Source organism: Salvelinus alpinus, chromosome 26, assembly GCF_045679555.1.
Source record: "Salvelinus alpinus chromosome 26, SLU_Salpinus.1, whole genome shotgun sequence".
Taxonomy (NCBI): Eukaryota; Metazoa; Chordata; class Actinopteri; order Salmoniformes; family Salmonidae; genus Salvelinus; species Salvelinus alpinus.
In genome coordinates this window covers 24822857-24848133 of record NC_092111.1, presented here as the reverse complement: position 1 = coordinate 24848133, position 25277 = coordinate 24822857, and the positions used below count along the sequence as shown (strand labels likewise).

Here is a 25277-nt window from a genome sequence, read left to right as displayed (position 1 = left end):
CTACTATTGCTATGCTAAGCGATGCTATGGCGATGCCTGCCCCTCCCCCTCCCAGCATGGAGGAAGGGTCCTGCCCTCTGTGGCCATATTAAGACAGAGACTGTCCCAGTGTTTTAGTGCTGGGTGATGAGTGCTCTGTCTATTGCTTTACAATATCTTTGCTGTAACACTGTAATGCACTTGTCTTTTTCTACTAACACTGACTTTGCTGATAACTACTTTGTTGAGGGAAAAAGAGGGCCCTAGCCCTCACCCTCTGATCCGACCCGCCACCTCCAAATCGATCCCGCTCCAGAGTACAGGCCTCGGTGTAACACTCATTCCTTCGACGAAAAACGTGAATCCGACCATCACTCCTGGTGAGACCAAACCGCAACTCGTCTGTGAAGAGCACTTTTTGCCAGTCCTGTCTGGTCCAGCGACGGTTTGTGCCCATAGGCGACGTTGTTGCCGGTGATGTCTGGTGAGGACCTGTCTTACAACAGGCCTACAAGCCCTCAGTCCAGCCTCTCTCAGCCTATTGCGGACAGTCTGAGCACTGATATAGGGATTGTGCGTTCCTGGTGTAACTCGGGCAGTTGTTGTTGCCATCCTGTACCTGTCCCGCAGGTGTGATGTTCGGATGTATTGTTTCTGTGCAGGTGTTGTTACACGTTGCCTGCCACTGCGAGGACAATCAGCTGTCCGTCCTATCTCCCTGTAGCGCTGTCTTAGGAGTCTCACAGTACGGATATTGCAATTTATTTCCCTGGCCACATCTGCAGTCCTCAATCCTCGCAGCATGCCTAAGGCACGTTCATGCAGATGAGCAGGGACCCTGGGCATCTTTCTTTTGGTGTTTTTCAGAGTCAGTAGTAAGGCATCTTTAGTGTCCTAAGTTTTCATAACTGTGACCTTAACTGCCTACCGTCTGTAAGCTGTTAGTGTCTTAACGACCGTTCCACAGGTGCATGTTCATTAATTGTTTATGGTTCATTGAACAAGCATGGGAAACAGTGTTTAAACCCTTTACAATGGATTTTTACAAATTATCTTTGAAAGACAGGGTCCTGAAAAAAGGACGTTTTTTTGGTTGTTGCTGAGTTTACCAGTAATTTATCTTGTATGTGTGTGTCTGTTTCTACAGAGTATCTGCCACGCCCTCAGTGAGGACCACGCCGGCCTAGATTTACTTAACGTGAGTTAAAGCTCTGCTACCCGATCCCGGCAGGGCCCAACATTATACATTGGGTTAAGGCCGGGTACGGCCCGTTTTTTCATCAGTGTACGGGCAGTGCTCGAGTATCACTAAATTGATCACTAACATTTTGAAGCTGAGCCATTTGCTCCTGCTCTGCTGCCAGTACAGTCATATCTGACTGAGATCATAACATTGTGTCAAAGTGCTTAAGAAATTAGGGAACTGACCAGAGTGTGTGTGCATGTGTTCCAGGTGAAGCACTGACTGCTGGACAATCGCTGGACTTGGAGGAGACGCACACACATATACACATACACACACACACACAGATTGATAAAGTAACATTTTGTTACCGAATGTCAGTTTTAAAATGAACGATTCTTGGTTTTCCTCTATTTTGTATTACTTAAAGGTAACCCTCTTGGTTTTCCTCTATTTTGTATTACTTAAAGGTAACCCTCTTGGTTTTCCTCTATTTTGTATTACTTAAAGGTAACCCTCTTGTTTTTCCTCTATTTTGTATTACTTAAAGGTAACCCTCTTGCCAGAGCTTGGTGGCTCAGCATAAGTAGTTACAGCCCTGTGGGAGGGGCCTACTCTTGTCAGAACAAACTCCCATCCAATCACTTGAAAGCTGTTTAATTTCCATGACTACTTATTGTGGCATAAGAGGAGCAAACAATATTTTTTTATGTTTACTACTATTTTTTTACATTTACTTTTTTAAAGATACAAGACAGTATGTTTTAATGGCAAACCAAGCGAATGTAAAACTCAAGCAATGTTTACCATTTAAATAAGGCATAAAAGATTCAGTTGATGTTGATGTTTTCTTGAATGTGGATTATTATGTTTAATGTGAATATTATTTTTGTATCTTATACGTTGGTAGTCCTTTACACTCGTACCTGCATACAGGTTAAAAATGGCAGATTTGGGGCACTAATATGCTCCTAAATTGGAATGTAGTGGCTGTTCAGTAACATGCTATACATGACGTCAGAGCTCTGGCTGTGTGCCTCCCAGCTCTATGGGTTTTGACTGACAGCCGTTCTGAACTTGAGCACCGTGCGCAACAAGAAGTTGCCCACATCCCTCCCGGTAACTGGCCAACTTTTGAAATGTTTTTGTTGTCTGAGTGAGCGAAATGCTATAAATTGAGATTACTTGTATTTTGAAAGATGAGAATTTGAGGATTATAATAAATACCGCTTTGATGTCATACAAGCAAGCTAAACACCTATGATTCCAAATGTGCACTTCACATTCCCGAATCATAAAACTCATGTTTACTACAGTACCACCATGTTTTATGTAGTTACAAGATGACATGGCATCATACCCTGGGTTGTTCTGAACAGAGTGAGCCTATGTTTTTTTATTGTGGCGAAAACTAGAGGCTCCACACGCACCGAATGCACTCATGACTCCTTTCTATGGCCCCAACATGACCATCTGTTTCTCTGAACTGCCTTGTGAAAGCATAACACTATAAGATTGTATTTTATGACTCAATTTGGCATTAGAACAAGAATAGAATAGCAATAGAACAAGCTTTCAAATCATGCCCACCCTACCCACATTGTGATTTATAATGGACTGTTTTTGGGTTGCGTAAACAACAGCAGTAATTCTGTGATGGCGGGAATGCAGGGTTGTGTTCCAAATGAAACAAGTGTGCTTGCTCTAGTTCCTCAACCACACAGCTAGGAGAGATCAAAAAATACTTTCTAGTTGAAGACTCTTTGAGTCATAGAAGTGCATTGAAATTATTTAGGAACTGTGCACACTTTGGAGAGGTGTGTGGCCACTTGGAGACACCAGTTAGTCCTCTCACTCAAACTCTTGTCATTTTTTTGTTTTATGTTGCACCTTTTCCAGGAATAGTCTTGTCATGTTACTGAATATATCCAGAGTGTCAACAAATGCTGCGGAAAATACAGTAAATGTCAAATGCACATTTAATCAACAGTGTGATGTTTGGAATCAGTCTTGTGTCAGATGAACTGTTGGACTCACCTTTGGTCTAATAATTTTCACATCTCCAAACTTTTCCCTTTCAATTGCTACCATGGTTATGCATATGCTTTTCATATTTCTTCTGTAAGAAACATTTACATTTAGCCCTAACCATATAAGCCAATAAAACAATTCTATGCCTCGGCCAGAAACTGTGTGCAGGGGCAGGCGGGCTTGCGCTAAAGACTCCATGGTTGTTATACATTCCAAACTTAGAAAACAACTGTTTCTGTTCTGGTGTCCTTGTTTCATATCTTCACTTCAAACCGGCACTTTTTTCCCCTTTCTCACTCCCTCTTTCTTTATCTCATTACTCCTACTTTCTCCCTACATTTCTGTCGCCCCCTGGCTGTTTTTATTCTGGCTGCGCAGTTCCCACCATATGCAAGCCACACACATTGCAGCTAAAGAGAGACAGACAGGTCTTGTAAAGGGGTTGGAATGTGCATTTATTTAAATGCACCTTAGAAACGAAACATTTACAGCATCATTATCACTCATTACTCTCACCAAACAGAGGCATCAGATATAAAACAAACTCAACTGTTGCGTACACACCTCACACACTTTGCCAAAGGAGGTGTGATGTGTGTGTGCAGAGCATAGCGTAATTATAACACAATCTATGGGGGGGGGGGGGGGGGCTAAAACAATGAACTACCTGATAGTGGCACTAACATTTAGGTAAATGTTGCATAGGAGACAGTGTTGTGAGTGGGCAGCTGAATGACTAGATGTGTAGTACTGTACTTGATTAGCTTAGACAGCAGAGAATACAGGAAGCGTTTGTACACATGACAACAAGGAATAGAAACAAAGTTTTAGCACCTGACTCATCGGCAAACCTTTACTAAAACACACACGTTAGCTGGATGGTACTGTAGAATAAATTCTGCAATCACCTAACTGCATCCATGGTGTTAATACAATAAATAACAATTTTATAGTACTGTAATTGTGCTCTATAAGATATGTTGGTAAAGAGTTATGGCAGTTTGTGATGTTGGTGGGACAGAAGATTTGAAATTGAAACAGTTTGACCCACAGACCATGACTAACTATTAAACATGAGGGATAGAAGATCCACAGATCATCTTCAGAAAGTGGAGAGTTTGTCACTAAATAATTGTCAGGCACTTATTCTCTCACAGATGAGAAACGTATAAAAAAGGCAACACCAAAAAAAAAAAATGTAAAACACCATCTGAACAGTAACTCAATAATAAAATAAACACATCAGTGATGCCAGAGCAGGTGAACAAAGGTACATCATCATCATCAACAATAGAAACACGTCAAGCTCCTCTAATACAATGTTTCCCAACTCCAGTCCTCCAGTAACGTTACCCTCAACAGCACACGTTTTGTTGTAGCCCCAGATAAACTCACCATATTAAACTCATCCAGGGCTTGATGATTAGTTGACACATTGTATCAGACGAGTTTGTCCAAGGCTTCAAAGAAAATGTGTGCTGTTGGGGGTACTTAAGGGCTGGATTTGGGAAACTGCTCTACTAACAAAAACGTGGGCCTTTGTCCTAATGCTCTTACATTGCTCATCTCCTCAAAATGTATTCCTCCTGCTTTCCTACTCTCCTCATTCCCTCCCCATGCCAACACCAGACTGCTCTGGTCACAGAAGACTGGACAGGTCAAAGCTAACTAAAGCACCATTTGATACTCAGCCCATTACTCGGAATACACCCTGCCTCTCTCTTTGGTTTTCTCTAGACATCTGACCAACTCTAATTCTATACATCTGACCCTTTGCCATCTCACCCCGCCACCCTCCAACAATATAATCCCTCTCACACACACACAAACACACCCTCCTTGTCTTATATTGCATTCATATAAGCCCCCACACACACACACACTGCACCCCTATCTTATAGCTCATCGTGTGTGGTCTCGTCGGCCTTCAGTTTGAACTCGTCCTCTGTGATCTTTCCATCTCCATTACGGTCCTGGTTAGAAAACATGTTCTCAATGATGCGATATGCGTCGAACCCAGGGGCCAGACGTCCTTTACCCTCGTTCACCTGACGCAGAATGTAGTCTGAGAACTGGACAGAGGGATGGGGGAGGGTGTGTGGAGAGAGAGGGAGGGAGAATTGTGAATTGGTTAGCCAGTTGTCTCGGTTAATCAACTTGATTGTCTACTCTCTTCCTGAACTGATCAAAATTAACTGGATGGCTGAAATACAAAACATATTCTTTCTGTAGGCTTGTCTTCCACCATATTTGCTTTCACTTGTCTTGTGTTTACAGATCAGTGCAGATGAAGGAGAGGAGACAATGAGAGGAGGCTATTTAAGACTACTGAGATGCAGCCATACGCTGTCCAGGTGTCTTCAATCAGAACAGATAAAGGATAGGAGGTGAGATGCATGAGGACCCACAGTGTCATGTGTATGTCTATTAGTGTGTAGCTGAGGGTGGGGTTTAGCTGTGATGCGTACCTCTGAAGCCAACACCTGTAAGTCCTTATCTGCGTCCATCTCAGTGAAGAGGTCAGCTGATACGTCCTCGTTCCAGATGAACATGTAGCCATCAGGAAGTCCCGCCTCCATCTCAATCATCTCGATGTCGAAGATCAGGACAGCACTGGCCGGCACTTCACCATCTATAACACACCAATGGACATGAATGGGTTAATAACAGCACGTGGACTAGTTTGTGTGTGTCTTTTTCTGTGCCCGTGTTTGTGTGTGGGGCGTGTGTGTAACTCACCCACTCCCCTCTCTCCATAGCCCAGATGAGGAGGTATGACCAGGTGTCTTCTCTCTCCAACACACATCTCCTTCAGCCCCTCCTCCATCCCTGGAACCACCTGGTTGGCTCCCAGCACAATGTTATACGTCTTCCCATAGTTATACCTGGAGAGAGAGCGATTGTTAGAAGCATGTGTGTGTGGTGTGTGCGTGCGCATGTGCTTGCGTGTCCAATTGTATCTTTTTACTCACGTGGAGTCGATGAAGGATCCATCCATGAGCGAAGCGTTATAGTGGTATTTAACAAAGTCTCCTTTCTTAGCCAGCGTCTCACACACCACTGGTTTATAGTTGGTAGTGATCACCACTGTGTCTGATGGGTTGTGGAAGTCTATGATATGGATATCAAACACCAAGACAGCAGAACCTGGGATCTTAGTACCTGGTAGGGGAGAGAGGGGGCAATGATGAAATCACCTTTCTATAAATGATGGTACACTGAAAACCTCAACACACACCACACACCACACACACACACAACACACACACACAAATACACTATTTTATACATACCTGTGCCCTCCTCTCCGTATCCGAGGTGAGGTGGGATAATGATGCGTCTTTTCTCTCCGATGCAGACTCCGATCAGACCCTCGTCCATCCCACCAATCACATAGCCCTTACCCACGTAGGTGTCATATGTACGGTTACGGGAGTAGCTGAGAGGACAATAATCATATGTACAGAATGAAACACGTGACAAACAGCTGCCAACACAAAACATTTGCCTACATTTCTAAATCTAAGTAACTCTAAGTTGTAGATTCTAAATTCTACACCCTATTCAGTCTGAACTTAAATTTACTTGTAAGATAAAAGTGCCATTTTTATTCTACTGGTTGGATTCATTCAGTAAATCTTGAACTAATTTGTCTATCTAGTTTAGTTTAAGGTTACTGCCACCGTGAGGACAAAAGAAGAATTACATATAAAGGGAAATCAATGCCCAAAGGCAATTAGGGAGCATTTTTTTCATACACATTTATGAAGTCACACACACTCTCTTCCTCACCTGGAGTCGAAGAAGGTCCCGTCCAGTAGTGATCCGTTATAGTGGTATCTGATGAAGTCCCCAGCAACACTCTTCCTGTGGCAGGGTTGAGGTATGTCCTGGTTGATGATACTGACGCCGTCTTTAGGGTTATGGAGGTCTAGGAGGACTACATCAAAAACCAGGGAGGCCTGCTGTGGGATATCACTACCTAGAGAGGGATGGGATGAAGGAATGGATGGAAAGAAAGGGGAGGAGAGATAGGAGGGTTACACTAGGGTTATGTAAGTTCAGTAGGACCACGTCAAACACCAGGGATATTACTACCTAGAGAGAGGGGGAGGGATGGAGAGAGAGAAAGAGAGAGATCAAAGGAGAGACGGTTACACTGATGATGCCATCTGGTCCAATAGTACTAGAGAGGCCTGGACTGGGATAACACTCAGAAACAACTCCATTACCCAGCAGCACCTACTAACCATCACCGTTTGACCCGTATCCTAGCGACGGGGGCATGGTGATGATGCGTTTCTCCCCGACACACATGCCCAGAAGCCCCTGATCCATGCCAGCGATCAGCCAGCCAATCCCCACATAGGTGTCATAGGTACGCATACGGGTGTGGCTACAGGGAGAGGGGAGGGAAATGGGGAGAGAATGAGAAAATACTTATTAGAAGACCACAAACACAGCAGACATTTATTTATTGGAAATCCTCCAAATGTAACCCTCCTCTCTATCATCTCCTTCCTTGCAGGGCCTCTCTTCATTCCTCTCCCTGTGTGTGTAGATTTCTTAGTAGTGTGTAGTGTCTGTTAGTAGTCTATAGTGTGTGTTAGAAGTGTGTAGTGCGTGTTAGTAGTGTGTGTTAATAGTTGTAGTGTGTGTTAGTAGTGTGTAGTGTGTGTTAGTAGTGTGTTAGTAGCGTGACGTGCGTGTTAGTAGTGTTTTGTCGTCGACAACTTACAGTGGGGCAAAAAAGTATTTAGTCAGCCACCAATTGTGCAAGTTCTCCCACTTAAAAAGATGAGAGAGGCCTGTAATTTTCATCATAGGTACACTTCAACTATGACAGACAAAATGAGAAAAAAAATCCAGAAAATCACATTGTAGGATTTTTTATGAATTTATTTGCAAATTATGGTGGAAAATAAGTATTTGGTCAATAACAAAAGTTTATCTCAATAGTTTGTTATATACCCTTTGTTGGCAATGACAGAGGTCAAACGTTTTCTGTAAGTCTTCACAAGGTTTTCACACACTGTTGCTGGTATTTTGGCCCATTCCTCCATGCAGATCTCCTCTAGAGCAGTGATGTTTTGGGGCTGTTGCTGGGCAACACGGACTTTCAACTCCCTCCAAAGATTTTCTATGGGGTTGAGATCTGGAGACTGGCTAGGCCACTCCAGGACCTTGAAATGCTTCTTACGAAGCCACTCCTTCGTTGCCCGGGCGGTGTGTTTGGGATCATTGTCATGCTGAAAGACCCAGCCACGTTTCATCTTCAATGCCCTTGCTGATGGAAGGAGGTTTTCACTCAAAATCTCATGATACATGGCCCCATTCATTCTTTCCTTTACACGGATCAGTCGTCCTGGTCCCTTTGCAGAAAAACAGCCCCGAAGCATGATGTTTCCACCCCCATGCTTCACAGTAGGTATGGTGTTCTTTGGATGCAACTCAGCATTCTTTGTCCTCCAAACACGACGAGTTGAGTTTTTACCAAAAAGTTATATTTTGGTTTCATCTGACCATATGACATTCTCCCAATCTTCTTCTGGATCATCCAAATGCTCTCTAGCAAACTTCAGACGGGCCTGGACATGTACTGGCTTAAGCAGGGGGACACGTCTGGCACTGCAGGATTTGAGTCCCTGGCGGCGTAGTGTGTTACTGATGGTAGGCTTTGTTACTTTGGTCCCAGCTCTCTGCAGGTCATTCACTAGGTCCCCCCGTGTGGTTCTGGGATTTTTGCTCACCGTTCTTGTGATCATTTTGACCCCACGGGGTGAGATCTTGCGTGGAGCCCCAGATCGAGGGAGATTATCAGTGGTCTTGTATGTCTTCCATTCCCTAATAATTGCTCCCACAGTTGATTTCTTCAAACCAAGCTGCTTACCTATTGCATATTCAGTCTTCCCAGCCTGGTGCAGGTCTACAATTTTGTTTCTGGTGTCCTTTGACAGCTCTTTGGTCTTGGCCATAGTGGAGTTTGGAGTGTGACTGTTTGAGGTTGTGGACAGGTGTCTTTTATACTGATAACAAGTTCAAACAGGTGCCATTAATACAGGCAACGAGTGGAGGACAGAGGAGCCTCTTAAAGAAGAAGTTACAGGTCTGTGAGAGTCAGAAATCTTGCTTGTTTGTAGGTGACCAAATACTTATTTTCCACCATAATTTGCAAATAAATTCATAAAAAATCCTACAATGTGATTTTCTGGATTTTTTTTCCTCATTTTGTCTGTCATAGTTGAAGTGTACCTATGATGAAAATTACAGGCCTCTCTCATCTTTTTAAGTGGAAGAACTTGCACAATTGGTGGCTGACTAAATACTTTTTTGCCCCACTGTATCTCGTGTCTCACCTGGAGTCGAACAGTGTTCCGTCCAGCAGTGTTCCGTTGTAATGGTAACGTACGTAGTCCGACACCTCTACCTTCCTAGAGCAGTTCTCAGGGGTGTAGTACGTCTTCATCTGAACCACATCATCAGGGTTCCACACGTCCAACAACAGAACATCAAAATGGAGGATCGCGTCTGAAGGGATTACATCACCTGGAGGAGTAAGGGAGGATGACATTAGTTACTCGTTCTTTCTCTCATTCTGTCTTTCCACTTTCTCTCTTTCTTTCTCTCAATGTTAAACTAGACAGATGAACATGGAATTATCTCTTTGAAGAAGGCAATTAATCAGAGATTATAAACCATATAGGCCACAGACATTGTTATGAGGGAGGGAAGATGAGAGGAGGGGAAGAGGAAGGGAGGAGGCGAGAAGGAGGGGTAGGGAAGTTGAGGGTGGCTGTGATTAAATCCATACTGGTGAGTTGGCAGTTGTTCTCTCTGCTGGCAGAGACTGTGGCCATGTCCGAATAACCCATACTAGTGTACTACATACTTAAACTGCATACTAGTGTACTACATACTTAAACTGCATACTCATTTTGGCGTTTGATCTAGTAGAATTCACTCTTTCTGACTCAGGTGTTTGTCAACAGCTGACAATTAGATAAATTGGTGGGCTGTGCCAAAATGAAAGAATGGCGGAAGTCAACGAAATTACGTATTAGGTAACGCATTCAGAGAACTATTTTAGACATTTCACATACTATAACACTATCTTTTTATTGTATGCTAGTATGGGTATACGGATACGGCCTGTTTCTCCCTCCAACTCCCTGACTCGCTCCTCCTTTTCTCCCTCTATAAAGTAGACACCTACATTTATCTCTCCATACATGCCACCCCATCTTCCTTTCTCTCTCTTTATCTCACTTGCTCTCTCTCTCTCTTTACCAGTCCCTACATTCCAAGTAAGGCCACACATTTCTGTTTTAATCTCTCCTCATGCAAAATCAACCAGTCCGCTTGGTGACCTCTTTATTCACGCAAACACACACTAATACACACACATACACACACTAATACACACACATACACACATACTAATAGCACAAACACACTCCTAATGCTGTGCATGTAACTGTGGGTAATGCCGGCGAAGCCACCGGTCTGGGCTGTGTTGTCTGTCTCACTGTGAATGAAGGGCACTCCTACAACACTAAAGCAGAGTTCACCTCTATGTGTCAGTTCAAGAGGGTGAGCAGATTAATCTGTCTACAATAAGGGTTTGTTCATGTCAAATGCGGTGACCTCACCTGGTTTAATTGATGTCTCTAGAGACAATACCTCTCTCATCGTCACTCAATGCCTAGATTTACCTCCACTGTATTCACATCCTACCATACCGTTGTCTGTACATTATACATTGAATCTATTCTACCGCACCCAGAAACCTGCTCCTCTTACTCTTTGTCCCGAACGTACTAGACAACCAGTTCTTATAGGCCTTAGCTGTACCCTTATCCTACTCCTCCTCTGTTCCTCTGGTGATGTAGAGGTTAACCCAGGCCTTGCAGTGCCTAGCTCCACTCCCATCCCCAGGCGCTCTCTTTTGATGACTTCTGTAACTGTAAAAGCCTTGGTTTCATGCATGTTAAAATTAGAAGCCTCCTCCCTAAGTTTGTATTATTCACTGCCTTAGCACACTCTGCCAACCCAGATGTCCTAACCGTGTCTGAATCCTGGCTTAGGAAGGCCACCAAAAACCCAGACATTTCCATCCCTAACTATAACATTTTCCGACAAGATAGAACTGCCAAAGGGGGCGGAGTTGCAATCTACTGTTGAGATAGCCTGCAGAGTTCTGTCTTACTATCCAGGTCTGTGCCCAAACAATTTGAGCTTCTACTTTTAAAAATACACCTTTCCAGAAACAAGTCTCTCACCGTTGCCGCTTGATATAGACCACCCTCTGCCCCCAGCTGTGCCCTGGACACCATATGTGAATTGATTGCCCCCCATCTATCTTCAGAGCTCGTGCTGTTAGGTGACCTAAACTGGGACATGCTTAACACCGCGGCCATTCTACAATCTAAGCTTGATGCCCTCAATCTCACACAAATTATCAATGAACCTACCAGGTACAACCCCAAATCCGTAAACATAGGTACTCTCATAGATATCATCTATGAGGGTACCTCTGCCCTCCAAATAACCTGCCCTCCAACCTGCCCTCCAAATACACCTCTGCTGTCTTCAACCAGGATCTCAGCAATCACTGCCTCATTGCTTGCGTTCGTAATGGGTCTGCGGTCAAACGACCACCCCTCATCACTGTCAAATGCTCCCTAAAACAATTTAGGGAGCGTTTGATTAGGCCTTCCTAATCGACCTGGCCCGGGTATCCTGGAAGTATATAGACCTCATTCCGTCAGTAGAAGATGCCTGGTTATTCTTTAAAAGTGCTTTCCTGAGGGATCACGTGACCCCTGAACGAGATGGCCGCATGAACTAGGGGCTCCGCACAAGTAGTTTCCAATTCCTAATCTTACCTCCACTTCAAGTTTAAACTCATTTAGCTTTAGTCAAAAAGTCATGGCGGCTACAAAAGGCGACACTACAGGTGACATTTTTACCCGGACTCAGAAAAAGCTAGCGCCATTAGCCAGGAGCAAGAGGACCCGTTCCCCCCCGAGGCCCAACGAAGGCCAACCTCGCACTCTGTCGAAGACATCTTTTCTGAGCTGAGATCCCAACGTACAGAACTCAACACTAAACTAGATGCCATTAACGCTCAGCTCAGTGCGATAGGGGGCAAGGTGACAATCCTGGAAAATGCTTTGCCTGACATAAACAACAAGATAACCATAAACGCGGGGCGCCTGGACGAGGCAGAGGGGCGAATCCTATCCACGGAAAACTTATTGACAGACGCCATGGAAACAATAGCATATGCTAAAAAAAAAATAGAGCAGCTGGAAGAGAAAACAGAGGACCTGGAAAACAGGGGGCGAAGGAATAATTGTGTTCTATTAAATCTGGGCGAAAAAGAAGAGGGAAACATGCCACTGATCCGCTACCTGCAAGACAAACTTCCCGAGTGGCTCCACCTGTCCACCGACAGACCCATAGAACTCGAGAGAGCTCACCGAGCACTGAGGCCCCCACCAGCAGCCAGACAACCACCGCGCCCAATCACCATACGTTTCTTGAGATTCACCGACAAGGAACGAGTCCTACAGGCGGCGAAAACCAACACCATTACAGTGGGAAACGCCAAACTCACCTTACTCCAGGACCTGTCAGCTGGAATACGCCGAAAGCGCCGAGAGTTTGACGAGGTGAAGAAATGCTCCATTGACCGAGGCATCTTTAGGGGATTCAAATACCCAAACGAGCTCAGGATTCTTCACCAAGGAGCCCTGCGACACTTCAAAACTCCCGAAGAGGCAAAACGTTTTTTGAAAGACAACCCCGGTCAATGAGAAATGGACCAATGACTAAATGCGATTACTATTATTACTAAAGGAGGTAAGACAACATATAGCCGATATCCAAAGACCCACCCGCCCTGCTAAATGTCATTATAGCCGTCTAATCTATATTTATGTTCCTTTAGCTGAGAGGGATAGGCTCCATATTATAACCTAGGCCTACTATATGTAGGCTGGGCTATTGATTTTATTTTCTCCCATTTTTAATGTGGTCTGGACGGGGGCTACGTTGTCATTTACCCAATGCGGGGCGGAGAGGATGAGGCATTTCTTTGGTGGGGAGGGGGAGACGTTGTGCGTTGCTAACTGTTCCCGGTTTTTTTGTTGTTGTTGTTGGAACACAGAATTGTGACTGAGCGGGGAGGTAATAGATCCAACGGGATATGTCGAGTTGTTTGGGAACTCGGCTGGGGTGTTCAGAGACTGTTATTTTATGTAAACCATTTATTTTCCTTTTATGTGAACGCAGCTGTAACTACTATCCACCTTTACCCAGAGATGACTTGCACTAAAGTTCGATTACTGTTCGATGACGATGACTAGTACCTTAAATCTATTGACATGGAACTGCCATGGTCTAGGTCATGCAATAAAACGGAAAAAGATACTATGTGCTCTAAAAAAGGAAAAAGCAGACATCGCGCTATTGCAAGAGACACACCTCTGTGATGCTGAACATGCCAAACTCCGCAGAGCTTGGGTGGGACAGGTGTATTTCTCATCTTTCAAATCCAACAGTAGAGGCACAGCCATACTTATCCATAAGAATGTTCCATTCATAATTGACAAAAACATATCTGATCCGGAGGGGAGATTTATTTTGATAACTGGGTCACTGTATGGCCAACCAATTACTCTCTTAAATATATACGCCCCTAACACAGATACTCCTGCTTTTATGTCGAAAATGATAACCCTGTTCAATGAGCATTGTGTTTCCTTTGGAGTGTTGGCCGGAGATTTTAATTGTACCCTGAACCCAACCCTAGACAAATCATCTCAAGTCCCCACCACAAATCCTAGATCTGCAAAGATGTTGAACTCTCTTACTAAAGAGATGGGACTGATAGATATCTGGAGAGAGACTAATAGCTCATCTATGGACTATACATACTACTCTAATGTCCATAACACCTACTCCCGTATAGATTACATTTTTATCCCAAAGAGTTTCATAAATTCAGCCACGTGTAGAATCGGACCCATAGCGCTTTCGGATCACGCCTTTGTCCACCTCCGCTTTGACCTCTGCAAAAACATCCCGAGGTCAAAGAGCTGGAAATTCAACACCTCCATGCTATCAAACGAAGCATTCCATACATTGGTAACTACATGGATAGACAACTACACACAAGACAACAAAGATTCTCCTGTTTCTCCGGCCACAATGTGGGACGCTGCTAAAGCCACACTAAGAGGTCATCTAATTGCATATGCTTCCTCTAAGAAAAAAGCAATGGAAGCACACAGGCTAGATCTGGAGAGGGAGCTGGAACGCTGTGAAAAAGTACATAAACAATCCACAGACAGCACCTCCTGGAGTCAACTTAAAGCAGCCAAAGCCAAACTGAATTTGGACTATACTCGGGAGATTAAAAAAAAAGTTTTCTTTACTAAACAGAAATACCATGAGTATAGCAATAGGCCTAGTAGATTGCTTGCTTATCAATAAAAAAAAGAGCAGTCAGAGCGTACAATTATGGCTATCCGAACAGCAGAGGACGAGGTCACATATGACCCAAAAAAGATCAATTTAACTTTTCATGATTTTTACTGCAAACTATATACCTCTGAGAGAAAACACACGGAAGCAGAACTCCACTCCTTCCTAGAGGGAATCTCGCTACCTAAACTATCAGAGACTGACCAAGAAGATCTCAACTCCCCCTTCACTCCTGAGGAGATCCTGGAGGCAATTACCTCCATGCCACCTAACAAGTCCCCAGGCCCAGATGGATTCCCCAGAGAGTTCTACAAAGCTTTTTGGCCCCAGCTTAGCCCTATTTTCATGCCAATGCTGGAGGCCAATTCTCCCAGACTCAATGCGCACAGCTCGCATTACAGTGTTGCTCAAAAAAGACAAGGACCCCCTATCCTGCTCCTCCTTCCGGCCCATAAGCTTGTTGGATTTCGACTACAAAATAATTACCAAATTGCTGGCCAAAAGACTAAACACTCTTCTTCCCAAAATAATAAAAGCGGACCAAACTGGATTTATTAGAGACAGATACTCTTCTGATAACATTCGCCGTCTTTTTGATATTATTGATCAAGTAAACGCACAGAAGACCCCTGTCCTGCTGGCTTCACTGGATGCTGAGAAGGCGTTCGACAGGATGGAGTGGAGCTTTTTGTTCTCAGTCTTAGAAAAGTTCAATATGGGCCCAAACTTTATTAAATGGATCAAATCACTATACTCTCATCCAAATGCCATGGTGACTACTAACGGACTGAACTCTGACAGATTCCCTTTGGGACGGGGCACAAGACAAGGGTGCTCGCTATCCCCCCTGCTCTACTTGTTGGGGGCGGAGCCTCTGGCAGAGTTGATAAGGAGCAATCCAAGTATTACAGGTGTTCCTGCAGGCGGCCTGCAGCACAAGATTTCGCTTTACGCGGATGATGTCTTGCTCTACATATCCAACCTTGAGAAATCCCTTCCTCCCATTTTAGACACAATTGCTCAGTATGGCACGTTTTCAGGTTATAAGATAAATTTTAACAAATCCACTGTCTGCCCTCTCAATATTACACTCACCAGTTCTATGAAGACACTATGCCCATTCCAATGGAAGACACAGGGGTTTCAATACCTTGGGATATTCATAACACCAGATCTGAATAGGCTTTTCAAGGAGAATTATCTTCCACTCCTGGATCGAATCAAAAACAACCTCCAAACCTGGATCTCCCTCCCAATTAGCTTAGTAGGAAGAATTAATGTAATCCGTATGAACATCCTCCCTAGACTGAACTATTTATTTCAGATGCTCCCATGCTATCTCCCAGCTTCCTTTTTCAAAACAATTAACCAAAGCATCACCAAATTTATATGGGGCAATAAAAAACCTAGGATCAAGCTCTCCACTCTATCGAAACCTGAATCTAAGGGCGGTCTTGCCCTTCCCTCCCTTCAATTGTACTACTGGTCTGCCCAAATCCGCAACATGCTAACATGGATCACAAACAGACAAGAGTCAACGTGGATCCAGATAGAAGCCCAATCCTGTGGTTCATTGCCACTAAGCTCAGCTATATTCATTAATAACTTTAGTGAAGTGGGCAACATAGCCAAAACATTTGTGATTTACAGCACCCTACTAGCGTGGAGGGACTGTAAGAAATACCTGGGCATCTCCTCCCAAATATGCTCTCACTCGCCTATAGTAGGCAATCCAGACTTGCCAAAAGCCCTGAGGGATGCCAACTTTAATCTTTGGCATACTCTAGGAATCAGGACCTTTTCAGACCTATTTCATCAGAAGACCACTACACTGAAATCCTTTCAAGAGCTCTGCAGTGAATTCAATGTGCCAAGATCCCATTTTTTTAAAATATCTTCAAATTAGACATGTCATCTCCTCATTTACTTCCAAGAGGAGGTTTAGAACTCAGTTGAACGAAGTTGAAACCCTTCTTGTCACAGCACAATCCATTAAAGGCAAAATATCCTATATCTATAGACTCCTTTCTGAGAAAGGAGGCTCCTCCTTTACTCCTTTGAAAATAATCTGGGAAAAGGACCTTGGTCTGACTATCAGTGATGAGTTATGGGCGGAGGTTTGCGACAGGGTATACTGCTCCTCTACTAATGTAAAAATGAAAGAATCGAATTACAAATTTTTGTACAAATTTTATTACACTCCCTTGAGACTCCATAAAATGAAAACAGACATTTCTCCTAACTGTAAAAGATGTACCTCTGAAAGTGGAACCTATATGCATGTATTTTGGAGCTGTAGAGAGATTGCCAGATTTTGGCAATCTATACATACTGCTGCACAGAAAATACTAGATGTACAGTTTGATATGACCCCGTGTCTCTATCTTCTTAATGCCCAGCAGGACTTTGTTCTTGATCCTGACAGAGAAAATTTGCTCATGACCATTACATACTTTGCTAAGAAATGTATCCTTCTATTGTGGGCCTCTAGTACCTCTCCTACATTTAAAATGTGGATTGACCAGATTGTTGACTTTCTCCCTCTTGAAAAGCTCACTTATGACCTCCACAAGAGACAGCCCAAGTTTGATAGACTCTGGTCTCCACTACTCCACTATATCTCAAATTGGACAGAGTGAATGGGGGGATCGGGGAGGTGAGCAGATGCGTGTTGTGTAAGGTGCTGTAAAATCTAAAAACTAATCATTGGCTCGTCATCTCAGCTAAGGCTGGAAATAGCAAATAAGAACCTTGATAGTGCTGCTGCAAGTTCTACATTTTAAATTTTGTTATAATTATTATTTGTGTGTATGTGTGTATGTATGTATATGTAGGTATGTATATATGTATACAGTAATCCCTCGTTTATCGCGGGGGTTACGTTCCGAAAATGACCCGCGATAAGTGAAATCCGCGAAATAGAAAACTTTTTTTTTTTTTACAATTAGCAACTATTACATGTATACAAATACAGTGACTCACGTGTAGGCCGTTTCACTGCTCTTCAGACTGGGCCGCTGCATCCTGACTGCGCTCTGCAGTGTTCTCTTCTTCTGAAGCCCGCGGTGCAGGTGTGTTTGTTCGGGAGAAGAACATAGTGATAGGCAGCTGTTGTCGCTCTTTTTTCTTCTTTGCAAAAAGATCCTTGTACACCGACATGCCACCATCGATTACGTTGGAGAACTGTAATGAACGGCTCATCAAAGGGTCCCATTCCTCAGCTACTCGCTTAAGTTCAGTGGCCATTCGCACCATGGTTGCTAAGCGACCAAGCGTTAGTCCTTCCTTCCTTCCTGGCCAACTTAATGTAAATTTGCCAAGCTGTTTTATGTACGTACACATAACTGCACGAGACGACAAAATGATAGCACAATTCGTAGCATGTTTTGATACAAGAAGCGGGAGTGAGTTTTTAGCGAATCAGAATGCAGAGCACAATGCACAAAAAAAAAAAAAAAAATGCATTATGAAAATCCGCGAAATAGCGAATCCGCGATAAGTGAACCGCGAAGTGGCGAGGGATCACTGTATATACAGTGGGGAGAACAAGTATTTGATACACTGCCGATTTTGCAGGTTTTCCTACTTACAAAGCATGTAGAGGTCTGTAATTTTTATCATAGGTACACTTCAACTGTGAGAGACGGAATCTAAAACAAAAATCCAGAAAATCACATTGTATGATTTTTAACTAATTCCTTTGCATTTTATTGCATGACATAAGTATTTGATACATCAGAAAAGCAGAACTTAATATTTGGTACAGAAACCTTTGTTTGCAATTACAGATATCATACGTTTCCTGTAGTTCTTGACCAGGTTTGCACACACTGCAGCAGGGATTTTGGCCCACTCCTCCATACAGACCTTCTCCAGATCCTTCAGGTTTCGGGGCTGTCGCTGGGCAATACGGAATTTCAGCTCCCTCCAAAGATTTTCTATTGGATTCAGGTCTGGAGACTGGCTAGACCACTACAGGACCTTGAGATGCTTCGTACGGAGCCACTCCTTAGTTGCCCTGGCTGTGTGTTTCGGGTCGTTGTCATGCTGGAAGACCCAGCCACGACCCATCTTCAATGCTCTTACTGAGGGAAGGAGGTTGTTGGCCAAGATCTCGCGATACATGGCCCCATCCATCCTCCCCTCAATACGGTGCAGTCGTCCTGTCCCCTTTGCAGAAAAGCAGCCCCAAAGAATGATGTTTCCACCTCCATGCTTCACGTTTGGGATGGGTTCTTGGGGTTGTACTCATCCTTCTTCTTCCTCCAAACACAGCGAGTGGAGTTTAGACCAAAAAGTTATATTTTTGTCTCATCAGACCACATGACCTTCTCCCATTCCTCCTCTGGATCATCCAGATGGTCATTGGCAAACTTCAGACGGGCCTGGACATGCGCTGGCTTGAGCAGGGGGACCTTGCGTGCGCTGCAGGATTTTAATCCATGACGGCGTAGTGTGTTACTAATGGTTTTCTTTGAGACTGTGGTCCCAGCTCTCTTCAGGTCATTGACCAGGTCCTGCCGTGTAGTTCTGGGCTGATCCCTCACCTTCCTCATGATCATTGATGCCCCACGAGGTGATATCTTGCATGGAGCCCCAGACCGAGGGTGATTGACCGTCATCTTGAACTTCTTCCATTTTCTAATAATTGCGCCAACAGTTGTTGCCTTCTCACCAAGCTGCTTGCCTATTGTCCTGTAGCCCATCCCAGCCTTGTGCAGGTCTACAATTTTATCCCTGATGTCCTTACACAGCTCTCTGGTCTTGGCCATTGTGGAGAGGTTGGAGTCTGTTTGATTGAGCGTGTGGACAGGTGTCTTTTATACAGGTAACGAGTTCAAACAGGTGCAGTTAATACAGGTAATGAGTGGAGAACAGGAGGGCTTCTTAAAGAAAAACTAACAGGTCTGTGAGAGCCGGAATTCTTACTGGTTGGTAGGTGATCAAATACTTATGTCATGCAATAAAATGCAAATTAATTACTTAAAAATCATACAATGTGATTTTCTGGATTTTTGTTTTAGATTCCGTCTCTCACAGTTGAAGTGTACCTATGATAAAAATTACAGACCTCTACATGCTTTGTAAGTAGGAAAACCTGCAAAATCGGCAGTGTATCAAATACTTGTTCTCCCCACTGTATATATATAACATTTTTTTATTTTTTATTATTATTATTATTATTTTTTTAAGTCTGTCACATCTGTGAATGTGGAATGTGTTTGGTTGGTTGTTTGAAAACTTAATAAAACTTGAAATTGAAAAAAAAAAAGTGCTTTCCTCACAATCTTAAATAAGCATGCCCCATTCAAAAAATTTAGAACCAGGAACAGATATAGCCCGTGGTTCACTCCAGACCTGACTGCCCATGACCAGCACAAAAACATACTGTGGCGTACAGAATTAGCATCAAATAGCCCCTGCGATATGCACCTTTCAGGGAAGTTAGGAACCAATATACAAAGGCAGTCAGGAAAGCAAAGGCTAGCTTTTTCAAACAGAAATTTGCATCCTGCAGCACAAACTCCAAAAAGTTCTGCGACACTGTAAAATCCATGGAGAATAAGAGCACCTCCTCCCAGCTGCCCACTGCACTGAGGCTAGGAAACACTGTCACCACCGATAAATCCACAATAATTGAGAATTTCAATAAGCATTTTTCTACGGCTGGCCATGCTTTCCACCTAGCCACCCCTACCCTGGTCAGCACCCCCCACAACAACTTGCCCAAGCCTCCCCCATTTCTCCTTCACCCAAATCCAGATAGCTGATGTTCTGAAAGAGCTGCAAAATCTGGACCCCTACAAATGATCACGGCTAGACAATCTGGACCCTCTCTTTCTAAAATTATCAGCCGAAATTGTTACAACCCCTATTACTAGCCTGTTCAACCTCTCTTTCGCATTGTCTGAGATCCCCAAAGATCGGAAAGCTGCCGCGGTCATCCCCCTCTTCAAAGGGGGAGACACTCTAGACCCAAACTGCTACAGACCTATATCTACCTTACCCTGCCTTTCTAAGGTCTTCGAAAGCCAAGTTAACAAGCAGATCACCGACCATTTCGAATCCCACCGTACCTTCTCCGCTATGAAATCTGGTTTCCGAGCTGGTCATGGGTGCACCTCAGCCACGCTCAAGGTCCTGAACGATATCATAACCGCCATCGATAAGAGACAATACTGTGCAGCTTTATTCATCAACCTGGCCAAGGCTGTTATTCACCACATTTTTATCGGCAGACTCAATAGCCTTGGTTTCTCAAATGACTGCCTCGCCTGGTTCACCAACTACTTCTCAGACAGAGTTCAGTGTGTGAAATCGGAGGGCCTGTTGTCCGGACCTCTGGCAGTCTCTATGGGGGTGCCACATGGTTCAATTCTCGGGCCGACTCTTTTCTCTGTATACATCAATGATGTCGCTCTTGCTGCTGGTGATTCTCTGATCCACCTCTATGCAGACGACACCATTCTATATACTTCTGGCCCTTATTTGGACACTGTGTTAACTAACCTCCAGACGAGCTTCAATGCCATACAACTCTCTTTCCGTGGCCTACAACTGCTCTTAAATGCAAGTAAAACTAAATGCATGCTCTTCAACCAATCGCTGCCCGCACCTGCTCGCCCATCCAGCATCACTACTCTGGACGGTTCTGACTTAGAATATGTGGACAACTACAAATACCTAGGTGTCTGGTTAGACTGTAAACTCTCCTTCCAGACTCACATTAACCTCTTTGGGCTAGGGGGCAGTATTTTGACGTCTGGATGACAAGCATGCCCAAAGTAAACTGCCTGTTACTTAGGACCAGAAGCTAGGATATGCATATAATTGGTAGATTTGGATAGAAAACACTCAGTTTCTAAAACTGTTAAAATAATGTCTGTGAGTTTAACAGAACTTATATGGCAGGCGAAACCCCGAGGACAAACCATCCAGAAAAAAAGAATTCAGCCCACCATTGATTCCTATGGCTGTCATTTTTAATATGAAGGGAAAACCTCCCAGATTGCAGTTCCTAGGGCTTCCACTAGATGTCAACAGTCTTTAGAAAGAGTTTCAGGCTTGTTTTTGGAAAAATCTGCTCGAATTTGTTGTTTGTAATTTGTAGTGGCTCCCATTTTGGCTGTAGTGTTTGTTACGCGTTCTGGTGAATGCACGTACTTTGTTGTTTATCTCCGGTAATGACAATAACGATTCTCCGTCTTAAATTTGATTGTTTATTTACGTATTAGGGTACCTGAGGTTTGATTTTATACGTTGTTTGACTTGTTTGGAGAAGTTTATTGATAACATTTGGGATTAATTTTGTATGCATTTTGAAGGAGGGAAACCGGTGGATTATTGAATGAAGCGCGCCAGCTAAACTGAGGTTTTGGGGATATAATGAAGGACTTTATCGAACAAAACAACCATTTGTGATGTAGCTGGGACCTTTTGGAGTGCCAACAGAAGAAGATCTTCAAAGGTAAGTGATTTATTTTAGCGCTATTTCTGGCTTTCGTGGCGCATCTGCCTGGTTGGAAAATGTTTTTAATGCTTTTGTGTGCTGGGCGCTGTCCTCAGATAATCGCATGGTGTGCTTTTGCCGTAAAGGCCTTTTTGAAATCTGACACAGCGGCTGGATTAACAAGAAGTTAAGCTTTTAACTGATGTATGACACTTGTATTTTCATGAATGTTAAATATGACTATTTCTGTCATTTGAATTTCGCGCTCTGCAATTTCACCGGAAGTTGTCGAGATGGGACGCTGGCGTCCCACTTATCCGCAAGAAGTTTTAAGCATCTCCAATCCAAAATTAAATCTAGAATCGGCTTCCTATTTCGCAACAAAGCATTCTTCACTCATACTGCCAAACATACCCTCGTAAAACTGACTATCCTGCCGATCCTTGACTTCGGCTATGTCATTTACAAAATAGCCTCCAACACTCTACTCAGCAAATTGGATGCAGTCTATCACAGTGCCATCCGTTCTGTCACCAAAGCCCCATATACTACCCACCACTGCGACCTGTATGCTCTCGTTGGCTGGCCCTCGCTTCATATTCGTCGCCAAACCCACTGGCTCCAGGTCATCTATAAGTCTTTGCTAGGTAAAGCCCCGCCTTATCTCAGCTCAATGTTTGTTTATTCCATGTGTTGCACTGCTTTGCTTTATCTTGGCCAGGTCGCAGTTGTAAATGAGAACTTGTTCAACTAGCCTACCTGGTTAAATAAAGGTGAAAAAAATATATAATTAAATCTCAGGCCACCATGCAGCGTACAGTAACATTAACAAGCAGCACTTCCTGGTCTGTGATGTCACTTTGACCCAATTCAACATGGACCACCCACTTCCTGTCAAGCTTGCATTAATGCTTGGTGTTTATGAATACCTCCGAACAGTAAACACCAGCTTCTACACACACACACACACACACACAAACCTAAAAACACACAAAAACACAGATCCAACCACCCACACACACTGCTACCTGTGCAGCTGCACTATTAATCAAACAGACAAGAGACAACAATGTCTATAACCATGTTATAAGCTATATTATCAACTAAGTTATTTGCTATGTTTTATGTTACACGCAAAACACACAGGTTACAGGTAGAACAGGTAAGTATAAATATAGTTATTGATTGGTTATAGGGGAGGAGTTGAGATGTCTTTGCTCCCAAACCTCAATTATATGCTAAAACTCCATTATATGATGTATATTAATGTTAAAATCTATATTATGAACTTACCGTATCCTTCCTTCCCGTAGGCCAGTTGTGGGGGAATCTTGACCAGTCGTCTCTCGTTGACACACATCCCTACCAGAGCTCTGTCCATCCCTTCAATCAGCTGCTTCTTACCCACATACACATTGTAGGTGCTACTGCGGTCATAGCTGCAACACACACACGTTATGGGAGCTGCCAACATCTCAAACAAAAAGACAGAAAGAAAGACAAGAAACAAGGGAAAAATGTCCATTCGTTCATGTATTCAATCATGTATTCATTCACTCACTTACTTCACTGATTCACTCACTCAGTCATTCGGTCATGTATCTCTCTGTCCAGACAATAGTACTTGGTTGGCTGTGGTGAGACTGTGGTTAACATGTCGTATCACTAGGCCTAGCCTACTACACTGGCCAACTGTATCTCAATTCTGCCACGCACATTACTTGTTGGGCCTACTGGTCTCTTTCTGCCCAAGGGTTTACATTAATGAATGAATTCATATTTGTAGTATTTTTTTAATTTTACATGATCACTCTGCTGGCCATACGTGACATACACTCACACACCAGTAGACTATATGCTACCTGTGTGTGCATGCTCTAGAGTAGGCCAGGAAGGCCTACATGTGTACGTCCTTGCAGTTGGTTAACGAACCATATATTATCACCCGGTGTATTTAGTAGCAGAATATAGTTGTTTTCTCTGGAGTGAAAATATAGTTTCACTAATTATTTAGCTCAGACTTGGAGACTGCATGAAGAGTCTCCCTCTCTCTCAGTGAATGGGGGCTCTCGTTCTCTCTGGCTGCGTGGCTGTTTGGCCCGACCCGCTAATGAAACGCACGCTTGAGTTTATTGACGTGCACGCTACTCTGCAACGTGAACTGCGTGCAGGAACTGCAGGAGTGGAGAAGAGTGGAAAATAAAAACTTTTTTACCTGGAGTCAAATTTCTTTCCATCGGGGAACATGCCGTTATAATGGTAACGAACATAATCCCCTACTTTCACAGCGCGCACGCACTGCTCCGGCACGAACGTTTTCTCAATCACGATGTCATCTAACGGTACCGGAGGGGCGTCACAGGCGGCAAACGCCACCAGAACCGCCAGATATATCATCCCGTGCACGCACTGGTTCATCTTTACACGCCTCTCCTTTACCGACAAAAAGTAGGGTGGATAACCGTGACTTGTAACGGTTGTTATCGCTCTCTTTCTCTTTCTCTTTTCCCCCGATTGTTCCGATTCCTCTGGTCTTCTGCTTCCAGTTCTTGTCTTCTTCCCTTGATCCCTGTCCGGGATTGAATTGAATGGGAGGATTTGGGTACCACGTATGACGCAGGCGCAGTAGCGCACAGCAGATATGTAGACGTGGAAACGCCAAACGGAGGGCCTATAGTCACAGCTAGAGACCAAATAAACTACATCCCCAACGCAAGACCAACAAACACAAACTACTACTGTAGAATAGGCCTCGTTTACATGCATTCACACATGTACAGTCTATAAGGCTATTACGCAAGGCTATGGAGTGGAGGTGGAACAGTGTCTGAGTTTTTCAGGGGGTGTTTCTGTGTGACCCTCTCTCTCTCTGGAATGTCTCGACGTGGCAGGGGAGGGGGAAGTCTGTAGGCTACAGAGACAACCCTAATTAGTGGGTGATAGGCCTATACAAGAATATACACGTTTTATATAACATAACCAACACGTTTATAAAACATACATAGCCGAACATAAATATAAAAATAGACAGGTAGATATAGATAGGTATAGGCAGCAGACTCTCTCCAAAGTCTACTACTGAACAAGCCGTTTCACTAGGCTACTTCTCATTGTCGCTGCGTCAGATTAACCACATTACATTGT

General features: G+C 43.7%; 2 protein-coding genes across 4 annotated transcripts in view; one reads left to right on the top strand and one right to left on the bottom strand.

The window, feature by feature from the left end:
• LOC139555019 (uncharacterized) overlaps positions 1–3151 on the top strand; it is a 104037-nt gene extending 100886 nt beyond the window's left edge. For all 3 annotated transcript variants that reach the window (XM_071368400.1, XM_071368398.1, XM_071368399.1), the window contains 2 exons: positions 1127–1177; positions 1433–3151. In XM_071368400.1, the coding sequence (XP_071224501.1) occupies positions 1127–1149 (23 nt within the window). In that variant the 3' untranslated portion in view covers positions 1150–1177; positions 1433–3151. The remainder of the gene's footprint in view (positions 1–1126; positions 1178–1432) is intronic.
• Positions 3152–3624: 473 nt separating this feature from the next.
• Positions 3625–25007, bottom strand: fkbp9 (FKBP prolyl isomerase 9). The gene is made up of 10 exons (XM_071368401.1): positions 24349–25007; positions 23427–23572; positions 9550–9739; positions 7444–7589; positions 6986–7175; positions 6487–6632; positions 6166–6355; positions 5933–6078; positions 5662–5825; positions 3625–5265 (listed from the first exon to the last, which is right to left on the bottom strand). Exons 1-10 carry the CDS (start codon positions 24897–24899, stop codon positions 5089–5091), a joined length of 2046 nt encoding a protein of 681 aa, XP_071224502.1. The 5' UTR covers positions 24900–25007; the 3' UTR covers positions 3625–5088.
• Positions 25008–25277: the final 270 nt, after the last annotated feature.